Genomic DNA, 13,143 nt, shown 5'->3' on the forward strand with positions numbered 1-13,143 from the left:
CTTGACAATAAGTCATAAAAATAACTGGAATAAACTTTAAAATGTTTGTCATGGCTAGAAGAACCTGAAACATTTGCTGGTACAATCCCAACATTTTACAGATGAGGAAACTGAGGCCCAGAGAGGGGAAACAATTTTGCCCAAGATCACAGGGTTAATAAATGCCAGGACCCTGCAGAATCAAGTTCTCTCCTGGCTCCTAGTCTAGTGAGATCTGCATTGCAGTCAATTGCTTAGGCAACGAGCATTTGCCGAGACCCTACTAGGTTCCTGGAGCTGTGTTTAGCGCTGGTAATACACAGCAAGGTAAAAAGCAGAACGCTCTCTAAAGGACGTCACAGTCTAATGGAGAAGACAACCCACAAAGAACTAGGTAGGAACCAGACAGAGGCAGGATACGCCGGAGATGGCCTCAGAAGGAAGGCACTATATAGATAGATTAAGGAAGGCTCCTCGCAGACGGTGGAACTTTAGTTGAAACTTGACGGAAGCCAGGGAAGCCCCACAAAGAATCAGTTCGTGGAAAGGGGTATTTCCCTGGGGGTGGCAGGGAGTTGCTATCCACTAATGGGGCCAACACTCCCTCCTCCACATTCCCCAGCCCTTCCCTAGGGTCCCACCAGGCTCAGCCTCCCCTTTTTCAGGCCGCACCCTCCCGGAAGGGGGTTGAGGTGTGGGGGGAGGGGAAGGTCCACGGGAGAATCCGCCACGAGCTGTGACAGGCAGAGGGCTGAGATGCAAATGCTCCAGGTAAGGCCGATCCCTGTCGGGGCAAAGGGTTGGGGTGACAGCTCCCTCGGGACTCCTCCTTAGTCTCCCCTATCTGCTCTCAAGGCCATTTCACAACAGCTGGCCTTCCCTTCAATCCCTCCTACTGCGCACGACTCCCCTCAACTTCCTCTCAATTTCCTTCTTACATCTGGACCCTAGTGGTCGCTCCCAGAGGCCACACCTGGACCCATGTTCCCCGGTTGAAGGCGTCCTCCTACACATCTGGACTTCTGCCTCTCTCGCTTGACTTCCCTAGCTGCTGAACATCTGGTGTTCTTCCGCCCACTGTCGACCCTCCCCCCGCCCCCCTCTCAACTTCCAGATCGTGTCAGAGTGACCTCAATCTTTGATCCTGTGTCCTCCCCGAGACTGGTCTCCTGAGCTACCCCACTCTCGATGTGGATTAGGGCAGCTCCTGACATGTGGTTAGGACCTCCCAAACCGGCAAAAAAAAATAGGCTGAAATAAAACGAGTTGGTTTTTCTCATCGCCTGTGAGAACCCTCTTCACACGATCACAAGGACGAATAATTACTCTGCGCCCCCCACCCCCACACCCACCCCCAGCTACCTCAGAATCTTATGTTTCAGCTACATGAATCTTTAAGTTTTTAGAAATGGGAGGAACACTGTCAGTCGACTGAAAGGGAAACCAAGGGTCAGAGGAAGGCAGAAATTTGGCCAAAATCACAGGGGGAACTAGAGCCAAAACTGAGAATGGAGCTCACTACCCCCGCAGTCTTCCCTCCCCTGTGCCACAGGAGTGTCTCTTGTCGTTCAGCACTGTTATTACATTGTTAAAGTTTTTCCTATAATGATTTAATACATTTTATCACATATATTACTTAAATACAAGATGTCCCCAAAGTCTTAGTGCAGTTTGAGGCTTTGATAGCCATCAAAGCCATTCAAGCTTTATTGTATTTATTGCATTTACTGTATTTGAGTAGATGTTCCAAGGCGACGCATGTCACATTACTCACAAATCAGGAAACGAGGCAAACAGGGTTAAATGACTTGCCCAGGGTCACACAGCTAATAAGTGTCTAAGGCTGGATTTGAACTCAGGTCTTTCTGACTCCAGGCCCAGCACTCTTATCTACTGTGCCACCTAGTTGCCTATAGGCACGCTACTATAGGCACGTGTACAAAATTCTGATTATCAGAATTGGAGAACCAATAAAATTAAATTGGCACATCACCCCTATCAGCTGATCGAGAGAGGATTTTCAACTTGTTCTACCACTTGAATTTTTTAAATAGAACACAATGTTAGATCAGTAAAGTGCATTAGTACATAGAATGTTAGAACATGGAACAATAGAGAAGGAGGGGACTTGAGGAGGCTGTGACTGAGAAGTAAGCAACTCTTCAGGGTTCCGTATAGCTCCTAAGCCCAGAGGGCATGAATAGAGCACATTCCCCCTGGGGAAGATGCCAGGACAGACGAAAGATATCAGGTGATCATAATATCTACGTCAGACCAACGTTCCTTAGCTCTGCAACTCAACCTTTCTCCAGAGGGGTTGGTTCAATTCTCCAGCTCTGAAGAGTTGCTGTGGACCCAGTGTGACCTCTGCCACCTCAAAGCCATGCTGCTTTCAATGGGAACGGGGAGGAAGCACTGTCTTCATCTTTGTCTGGGTTATTCCCCCTCCTCCACTCCGTGAGAAGCATTAGAAAACAATGTACTCCCCTCTGAGGTTTTGTACTTTTTTGGAGAAAAAAAAATTAAGATTTTAATCCAGAAAAACAAAGTAAACAACCAAGGGAGAAAGTGTTTCAGTCAAACTGGACAGCTAGATGGACCCTGAACTTGACATTCTATGTCGTGTGTGATGCCCAAGCCTGTCTCCCTCCACGCCTGGAATGTGCTCCCACTTCATCTTTGTCTTTCAGAGTCTTTATCTTCCTTCAAGGCTGAGTGCAGGTGCCATCTATGTTAAGAAACCCTCCTTGATTTCCCTGCCCAACTTCCTCCTCAAATTTTCTTCATGCACTCTTAAATCTTGTATTCCATTTATCTGCATACATTTTATATCCACACCTCCTTCTATCCCCAAAGAATGTAAACTCCTTGAAAACAGGAACTGGTTACTCTTAGCTTCTGTATGCCCACCCATAACACAATGTTTATGCTTAACAAATGCTTGCTGAATTGAATTCAAACAGAAAATATTAGAGTTATGAGAGATTATAAAACAAAATGTCATTGTGGGTAGGGACAATCATTAGAATACATACTGTCAGATCTGGAAAGGATCTTATGATATAGAATATTAGAACTGAAACAGACTTTAGAGAATGACTGTCAGACCTATAAAGGACTTGAGAAAACAGAATGTTAGAATTTTAATGTTAAGCACTCAATCCAGAAGGGACTTTAAAATACAGTTACTCACAGAATCACTATTTTAAAATATTCTTACTGCTACAGCCCCACTGGTGAGATCACCTTGGCTGGAAAGTTCTCTTGGGTTACCTACTGGGTAGTTACCAGGAGTTCTGGCCTGATGTTGTCTGGGACTTTCTTAGCCCAGCTCCTGTTCAGGGGAAATGATTCTGCTGAAGCAAGGAGGGGCTCTGGTCGAGGTTCTCAGATGGTACGACTCTGTTCCTAAAGTCTATGACAAATTTCTTTGTCTTTTTTTTTTTCAATCAGGAGGACTGGACTTTTTTTTCTTTTTTTAACCATTGCAATTCAATGTCCAGGGGACTTTTCCACCCAGCAGGGTAATTTCTTACTCATACTCATTCAGACTCCCTCCCCCTTCCCCCCATGACATTTCACCATAGGCTAGGACTCATCAAGTGGCTGAATAAAGACATCAGCATCTCACCTCACAAGAGAGAAGGTGACAGGAATCACCTCTCCTCCAAGCACCTGCTTGCCTGCTCCCTGGGACTGGTGGGAATCAGAGGACCTATCTCCATTTGCCAAGAGCTCTGAAGATGGCAGAGAACCCTACTGATAATGCCTCTGTGGGCCCCCGGCTTACCCCTGATGAAAATGAATTCCCCTTTGGATACCCTACCAGTATTTGCCAAAGGACCCCTGAGCCCAAGTACTTGTGTTGTGGTTGCCACAATGTTCTGAAGAAGGCCCAGCAGACCCCATGTGGCCACCGCTACTGTGCTGCCTGCCTCTCCTGGATAGTGAGGTGAGGGGGGAGGGGAAGGAACAGAGGAGGAACGGTTTGGTCTGTCTCTCTGGGTCTGTCTATCTCTTTAGGATGCTGGGTATCAGGGGAAGGGGAGAAAATGGGCTGGCTTAAGGTTTTGACGGAGACAACGCGTTGAAGAGAGACACTGGTCTCCTTCCCCCATTCTACATACTTGAAATACATACTACATACATGCTTGAAACCAATACTGTAGTTTAACATTCCATGTTCTATATTCCAACATTCTTTGTCTTTCAGCTGCTTCCAGCTTTGACATTCTGTGTTCTAACATTTCATATTCCAAGGTCTTTTTCAGCTCCATAATCTAGGAAATTCAAATGTCTCTGAGAAAGGGAACTCACTGACTTTTATTCATACTCAGATATATAAATGTCTGGTATTAGCTGTCCTCCTCAGAGCTGAAGTCAAGAGATCTGTGTTCTAGCACTGGCTTTACCACATACTGTGTGGCTATGAGCAAGTCATTCCAATTTGCTGAGCCTATTTCCTCTTGTTACAGTTCTGATAAACAAGCGAACATTCAATGCTCTAAGTAAGGTCTCTTCCAGCTCTAACGGTCTATTTTCTAAGGTTTCTTTGTATTCTGACTGTGTTCTAATGTCTCTCTAAGCTCTAACATTCTGTGTTTCTATAATTCTATGGAGTGATCAAGAGCCAGTCTTGATTCTGTGCTCTGTGTTATGAGTTTAAACCTTCAAGTTGGATAATAATAATAATAATAATAATGAATATTTATATAATGCTTACTATGTACCAGGCACTGCACTTTACAATTATTATCTCATTTGATCCTAACAATCCCATAGCGCTTTTTGGCCCAGAGTTTTGTTTCATAGCTTTGGTGCTTTTAAATCTTGTTTGGACAGGGCCTGGAGTGGTAACCCATCTTTTATTTGTTCCAGAGAATGATTTCTAGGTTTTCCAATTTGGGATCAGGACAGGTAATGAGAAGGACAAGCTGTCAATGTATAAACCAAACTTGCTGCATGTATTTTGCCAGGATCAGCAAGAACCCTATATGTTCAAGATGCAAGGAAGAGAATCCACAGGCTGTGGGAGATGAAAGTTTCTTATCAGAAGAGAAGGTATGCTCATGTAAAAAAGATCCCTATGCTACCCTTGTCTTGCATGGTGAAGGGAATGAGATAGGTCTTCCTTATCCCATCAAGAGTCACAGTGCCTAAACTGTCACTATTTATTCCTTTGATAATCAAAGGTTTTTTGTCCCTTATTAAAATACGAAGACCTCTGGAGGGGAAACACATCAAAAATGAATGTTTAGCTGAGAACAAAGAACATTTGAGAATGGGAGCGTGGTATTGGTTTCCTAAAAGAGAGAGAGAGAAAGTACAAAGAGAGAAGGGAGCACTGAAGGGGAGATGAGACATTTATAGCTGCTTCTCAAGGGAACTTTTCAAAGTTTATTTGTCTTAAGAGCAGGCAGCGTCTTTTCAAATAATCTGTTCCAACTCCCTCATTTTGCAGATGGGAAAACTGAGGTCCAGAGAAGTGACATGGCTTTCTCCCTCCTCACTATCCTCCTCTGCACACACGTTAGAGTTCATACATTAGCCTGTTTGGAATATAGCTTCTTGCACATAACTACGGCCCGTGTCCAGGTTACCCCAGAGGAGGCCAGATTAATAGACAGTGGAGCTTAGAGTTAAGTGGGAGAGGGGACTCTGACAGAATCAGAAGTAGGGTCTGAGTCTCCCAATTCACACACCAGACTGCTAGCAGTGCTCTGCTCCCTCCCCATGCTCTGGACAGCCATCTTATGTCATATTCTTTCAAAGCCTTTCTAGAGGACTCAAGACATTCATGTGTTAAATTATCCCCATGCTGAGGACTAAGTGACTAGTAATGGGTTGTTCTTCCCAGGTAACCCAGTTGCATTTTGACAAGGGCCTCCCCCAAAGGTGACACTAATGGGGGGAAACCCAGGCACTGTGGTCAGATTGGTCAGAGAGATATTTTGAGTGTGGGGGTAAGGAGGAAAGGGATAGTTTTTGAAATAGAACCCAAATGACACTCAAGTTCATCATTCTGGATTGAGTGAGTATGAAGGAAACCAGTGGTGCAGTCTTAGTCACAGACTCTGGGGAAGTACCAGGGACTTCTCTGGCTCCTGACCCAGGCCTGTACTTGGGTGACACATTTAAGGATTTGAAGGCAACAAAACTATATTACAGTATTTTGCATGATGGATATTTCTTGGTCTCTAGCCTGTGCCTTAGAACAAGACACAAAATGGAGGCCATCTCCTCCAACTGCCTCATTTGACAGAGGAGGAAAACTGAGGCTGAAGCAACTTTCCAATGTTAGTTACTCGCTAAGAAGTAGCTGGAGTAATCTTTAAAGCCAGGGCTACTGTCTATAAGCTCAATTCTTCCCATTACAACTTCTAAGCACAGAAAAGTCCACATACATGTGGCTCAGACTAACCTCTCTGTGAAAAGAAATAGCTTACCAGCTGGTTATCAGTCTGTCCTTATCCTCCTATCTCATTAAGCTGATTCTGTTCTAAAGTGTACTTAGGATTCAGGAGGTGATTGGCTGAACAGAGGACACAGACATGGAAGGATTCATTTTAGGCCTTGGTAGAAGCTTAGTTTGCCTGAAATGATGTTCCAGTAGCTGATAGGGTATACATTGTGTAGAGATGTGACCAGGCCAGGTGATGAACTGCTTTTTTCAAGATAGCCCATACTGTTCCATGTATCTAAGACATGTGACTCTTCTTCATCCCCGTCCCCACTTCGTGTGGCTCACAAAAGAGACAGTGTGGTACAATGGAAAGACCACAGGATTTGGAGTTCAAATCCTGCCTTTGCCATTTGCTACTTCTAGAATTTTGAGCAAGTCCCTTTCCCTTCTCTGGACCTCAGTTCTTTGATCTAGAAAACAAAAGAGTTGGACTAGACCAAAGGTTCATAACCTGTGATCTGAGCTTTTTTAAAAAATATATATTTTGATAACTATTTCAATAGAATTGGTTTCCTTTGTAATTCTATGCATTTTAAGCATTTAAAAATAATAATAAAAAATATTATGAAAAGCTACCCCAGAGTGCCAAAAGGGCCCATTACATACACAAAAATGTCAAGAAGCCCTTGACTTGAGGCAGCTAGGTGGCACAGTGGATAGAGCACTGGCCCTGTAGGCAGGAGGACCGGAGTTCAAATCCAGTCTCAGATGGTGACACTCAGTAGCTGTCATTTAATCCTGATTGCCTTGGGGGAAAAAAAAGGAATCCCTTGATTATATGATCTCTAAGGGCCCTTTCAGATCTAAATATCATAAAATGGTCAAATGATGTTGAAAATTTGTTCGCAAAGTCGAGGAGCCTTGGCTTCCATCAGGGAGGGCACCAAGTGGTAATGGAGAGCTCTAGGATGGCCATTAGAACATTGGAATCCTGATCTTCCAATTCAGTCATTGCCTAGTTGTGCAATTTTAGACCACTCTCTCTCTCTCTCTCTCTCTGGGCTTCTGTTTCCTTATTTACAAAACTGGGCAGTTAAATTAGGTGACCTTTTAGGTCCCTGTGATTCAGTTTCCCACATTGGGGCTTGGGGCATTGGAATGGACAAGGTCAGGACTGTCCTCTGATGGTCTTCCAAAGTTCTCCCTCTGAAAACTCAGTTGAATAGTGAGAAATTACTTTGGTCAGATTGTCCAGTTTAGTTTTGTTTGTCATTAAATTGTTTCAGTTGTGTGATCCATTTGGTGTTTTCTTGGCAAAGAGAATGGAATGGTTTGCCATTTCCTTCTCCAGCTTATTTTATAGATGAGGAAACTGAGGTGACCAGGGTTAAGTGACTTGGTCAGGGTCACATAGCTAGTAAGTGTTTCAGCTTGGATCTGAACTCCCAAAGACAAGTCTTCCTACCTTCAGATTTGGCATTCTATCCACTTCACTACCTAGCTTAGTTTTAGGCAACAATTAAAAATCAGTCTCTGAATTAGAAAAACAAAGGTTGGACATTCTCTGATCACTGCCCCGCTAGAGGCAACTAGGTGGTGTAGTTGATAGAGTGCTGATACCAGAGTAGAGAAGACCTGAGTTCAAATCCTGCCTCGGATAGTTCCTAGTTGTGTGACCATAAATAAGTCACTTAACCTCTATATCTCTCAACTGTAAAATGGAGATAATAATAGCACTTATCTCCCTGGATTGTTGTGAGGATTAAATGGCATAATATTTGTAAAGCCCTTAGTGCAGTACCTGGCACATAGGAGATGCTGAATAAATGCTTATTCCTTTCCTTCCTCACAGGCAAGAGTACCACACATGGCCCTAGAGAAAGCAGAGGGAAAGAGATAGGAAGACTTGAGAGATTGTAGGGGGAAAGAGTTTATGTAGAACAGAAGGGAAGCACATTTAGGCAGAGCAACTTCTTTTCAGAGGTTTTTAGAACCAATGTGTTGTGGCAGAAAGAGTGCTAGATTTAGAATCTGGCTTTGAATACTACTTCTGCTACTTACTATTTGACCTTGGGAAAGTTACTTTATCTGTTTTGGCCTCAGTTTCCTCATATATAAAATTATGAAAGTGGACTAGATCTCCAAGGCCCCTTTAAGCTTTAAATCTCTCCTAGGATAAGTATTATGTCAGTTCTTAAGTATGATATAGTTCTCTGTATAACAAGATGTTTTTTCTACCTCAGTAATTAAACTCCCTTAGACAAGATTTTTGGGAGCAGGGTCTATTCTAATAGTGCAAAGCATTATAATGAAGTCTAGTAAGCTATTCCACCAAACCTGACTTGTGATTGACTCCATGGGAAGACTGTAGTATCCTAGGAGCATGGGATGGTAGAGTGGGAGTGGAGCTTAGAACACAGGTTATAACAAAATGTTAGAACTAAAAGGGACTTTAGAACATGGAATGTTACAGCTGGAAAGGAACTTAGAATGTGGAATGTCAGAGCTAGAAGGGAGCTTACAACCCACAATGTCAGCATATAGAACAAAGGGCTTTAAAATAGAATGGCAGAGCTGGAAGAGAGCTTAGAACCCAGAATGTCCATGCTAGACGAGAGCTTAGAATATGAAATGTTAGAACATAGAATATCAGTTCTGGAAGGGATTCTGGAGTTTGTTTTGTCTAACCCCTTAATTTTATAGAAGGAGAAACTGAGTCCTCTAAATGAAATGTCTTGTCCTGGCTCATTCAGAGATTACTGCAGAGCCATGACCAGAGATTACTGCAGAGCCATGACTAGAACCTCTCTCTCGATTTTCCTTCCACTTCATCAGGTCATTTTATAGAGGAGAGGAACATTTAGCCAGACCGTACAGGATAGGTGGGATTTTGCTGGGCAGAGGAGAACAAGGTTGAGCTTTCAGGGGTCCGGGTGGAATACCAGTGAAGGTACACAGCTCTCCTGGAGGTCCTTTGCTCTTGAAATGGCACCAAGTTAACTCCACTGGGGCTTCCAAAAAGGAGAAGTCCTTACAGCCTTTGGCAGTTCCCAAACAAAGTAAACAACTCTGGAGATACAAATTCTCAGGCAAGGGACCAAGGAGCCCCCTACACCCACTCCACTCTCTTTGGGGACAGGTACTGTTGCTAAGTCTGTACAAAAGCAGTACTGACACTCCCTTTACTTTATAATACTAGTATTCATGAAGGCAACAGCCCTGCCCTAAGCAAGGCACTCCTGGTCAACCCCCTCCAGCAGACACTGAAACTGTAGCTTTCTCCAGGACTGCTAAGAACACACCGGTTACCTGTCATTCAGAATAACCTAGACAGAAGAATAAGTGTTTTCCATATGTTCTTGTGTGTGTGTGTGTGCACGTGCATGCATGTGTGCATGTGTGCTTTCACCTTAGAAAGTCCACCCAGACTTTTATTTTTAGTGATTTCCAAAATGGCATTGGGCACAACCCCCATTGACATAATGGCAGTATCTGTCCTGGAAAAGATCCAGAAGCCTGAGGCCCTTTCTCCTAGGGCAAAAAACTCGATGTCTTCAAACTTCTTTTTTTTTTTTAAGCAATTGGGGTTAAGTAACTTGCCCAAGGTTACATGGCCAGTTTTTTTGTGTGGGTGTTAAGTATCTGAGACTGGAACCGATCTGGGTCCTCCCAACTCCAGGGCCAGCACTCTTACTCACTGCACCACCTAGCTGCCCCAGTACTCAAACTTCTACACCCCAAATATTATCAGAGTTAGAAGAGTCCTTAGAGATCATCTGGTCTAGAGAGGAGGAAACTGAAGCCCAGAGAGAAGTTCACAAAGCTAATAAATCTGGGACCCAAATTCAGGTCTCCTGAAACTCAGTCCATCAAACTAGGCTGCTTCCTTTCAAAACTCTGTCTAAGACAACAATATCACCAGCAGCAGCAGCAACAATCATTACTGACACAATAATAACTGGTTCTGGAGTTTCCAATGCATTTTATACACGTCTAAGGCTTAGAGTGGCATTGTAGTGTAATACAAAGATCATTGGCCTTGGAAATGGGCTCTGATACTTACTGAGTGACCCAAGGCAAGTAACTTCCCTGTGCTTCTATTTCCTCCTCTGTAAAAAGGGGGGGGGGGGGGGGGCGAGTTGCGTGTGATTAATATCTATATTATTTACCTCAAAGGGAAGTGAGGAAAAAATTTTATAACTTGAAAGGGCTTTAAAATGTGAGATATTATTGTAATCTACAGCTCAGAAAGGTATGTAAAATACTCAGTGTTTACTTGAGTACATACATGAAGTATCTTCCCAGTAGAATGCAGGTCCATCAAGGGCAGGACCTGGTGTCTGTCCTGGAAAGGATCTGTCCTGGAGAGGATTCAGAAGCTTGAGGCCCATTCTCCTACGGCAGTGTCTTTAAATCCCCAGCACCCTGTGCACCTGTATACAGCAAGAACTTATAAATGTTTGCTCAATTGAACTTTAAATTGTTGAATCGAGGTAGGTAGCACATTTTCCAAAGAAGGAAACTGAAGGTCTTGCCCACTGTCACATGGCAGTGCCCACAGTAGAAGCCTTTCCCCTTCAGATTCAGTGCCCTGCCACCCTGCCCTGCCCTCCCCTGCCCCACCCTGCTGTGCCCTGCCCCACCCAGCCCTGCCCTGCTGGGGACTGAATGTGTATCCTCCACCCGGCCCTGCTTCCTCTGTCAGGGTTCTGCTAAGTATTCAATGTGATGCAGAGGTGTTTTAAATAATATAAAAGCATTCATGCAAGGGGTTATATTCTTGTAATGGTTGCTTCTATTCTCCAGGCTTTTGTTGATGCTGCTATTAATAAGGAGATCTCTGAGCTGAGCGTGCATTGCGTGATTTCTGGGTGCAGCTGGACTGGCCTCATGAAGAATTTTGAGGTTGGTGGAGTGTGTGGGTGGGTGGTTCAGCATAAGTTCCAGAATTCCAGGGTCTCATAATAGAAAGGGATCTCAGAGATAATCTAATTCAGTCCAGTCCTAAAACAATTCCCATCTACAGTGGGCAAGTAACTGTTACTCCCAGCCTCCTCTTGAAGACCTCCAGGGATGAGAACCTCCAATTTCCTAATACAGCTCATTCACCTTTGAGGTGCTTCCTGCACTTTTCACCGCTCACCCCAACTGTCTATCAGTGAAAATAGCTAGCATTTACATAGCTCATTAGGATTAGCAGCTTTATGAGCATTATTTCATCTGACTACCACAACAACCCCTACAGGTGAAGAACGTGAGTTTGACAAAATTCCAGTGACTTGCCCAGGGTTACACAGCTAGGAAGTATCAAGGGCAGAGTTTGAACTCAGGTCTTCATAACTCCAAGCCTAGCAGGCCATCTAGCCACCATCAGAGAAACTCCTGAATGCTAACTGCTAGCAAAAGCAGAGGAAGGCGGGGTAACAAAGTAGACAGCCCTGGACTTGGGTTTAGGGTTAGGAAGACTTGATTTTTAGCCCCTCCTCAGACACGTACTGTGTGACCCTCCATATGTAACAAAACCTTTCATCTGGAAAATTTCAGGGCTGGACTTAATGACCTCTAAGATCCCTCCCAACTTTAAATCTATCATCCTATGGGAATTCTTAGCCTTGTCAATAGGAGGCTTCTTTTTGGCTCAGAGTAGATGTATGCACACATTGATTTATCTAACCTGAAGGGTTTAGGGAAAATTCACTTGGGTACAGACATGGATCACGTAGGAGGTTGTTTCCCCTGCCTGGAATCTCTCCCTTTCCTAGCACTTATCCACACCCTATTCAGAGATTGAAGTCCCCTATTCCATTCTCCATCCCAGTGCATAACTCCTCCCTACAACATCCCTCAGCAGTCCACAGTCAACCTCTCTCTGACCCTTTCCAGGGACATGGAACTCACTGTCTCACAGATCATCCTATTTGCTTGTCTACAGGTCTAATTATTAGCAAGTTCTTCTTTAATCTCAAGGAATGACATTCTAATAGTAAAATTTAAGCTAGTATTAACATCATAGGGAAACTTGTAATAGGCAGGCCTTCTTGGAAGTCCTCAAATCATACCATATAGACTAAACTGAATTATCTATCAATTAGAATTATTTGTCAGTCAGCAATCATTTTGAAAGCACATACTCAAGTGTCTGGTACTGTGCTAGGATACAAAGACAAATATAAAATAATATCTGGCCTTAAGGAGATTGTAGTCTATCAGGAAAGACAGCAGGCACATTTAATTATTGTTGTTTAATCATTTCAGTCACGTCCTAATCTCTGTGAACCCATTTGGGGTTTTCTTGGCAAAGATACTGGAGTGGGTTGCCATTTCCTTCTCTAGCTCATTTTACAAATCAGGAAACATAGCTAGTATCTGAGGCTGGATTTGAACTCAGATCTTCCTGACTCCTGGCCTAGACTTCTAGCCACTGTACCACCTAGTTGCCATATACATGCTATATACCGAACAGAAACAAGGTAACCTTGAACAGGAAGGCACAGTTCTTGCAAACAGGGTGCTTAAGATTAGTCTTCAAGGAAATTATATATTCCAAGAAGTGAAGGTAGGAGGGAGACCTTTGCAGGCATGGAAGATAACCAGTGCAAAGTTGCAGAGAGGGGAAATTGAGTGTCTTGTGTGAAGAAAAGCAAGAAAAATAGGTTATTATGTTTCACAAATCTGGAAAGGTAGTAGCCAGGATGTAAGGAGCTTTAAATGCAAAACAAAGGAGTTCATATTTGATCCTAGGGGAAATAGGGAGCCACTGG

At 43.7% G+C, this 13,143-nt stretch overlaps 1 protein-coding gene across 3 annotated transcripts in view; it reads left to right on the forward strand.

Moving 5' to 3' along the window:
• The first annotated feature begins 233 nt into the window (after positions 1-233).
• Positions 234-13,143, forward strand: part of TRAF1 (TNF receptor associated factor 1) — a 28,671-nt gene continuing 15,761 nt past the window's right edge. Inside the window, exons 1-4 of one of the 3 annotated variants that reach the window (XM_069073794.1) lie at positions 236-750; positions 3,567-3,931; positions 4,956-5,040; positions 11,189-11,287. In XM_069073794.1, the coding sequence (XP_068929895.1) occupies positions 3,723-3,931; positions 4,956-5,040; positions 11,189-11,287 (393 nt within the window). In that variant the 5' untranslated portion in view covers positions 236-750; positions 3,567-3,722. Of the gene's footprint in view, positions 751-3,566; positions 3,932-4,955; positions 5,041-11,188; positions 11,288-13,143 lie in introns of all 3 variants that reach the window. The other 2 variants (XM_069073796.1, XM_069073795.1) reach the window with 2 other exon arrangements.

The sequence above is a fragment of the Petaurus breviceps genome, unplaced genomic scaffold (assembly GCF_028583685.1).
Source record: "Petaurus breviceps papuanus isolate PSGF00001 unplaced genomic scaffold, PetGlider_PUasm1.0 90879, whole genome shotgun sequence".
Classification (NCBI taxonomy): Eukaryota; Metazoa; Chordata; class Mammalia; order Diprotodontia; family Petauridae; genus Petaurus; species Petaurus breviceps.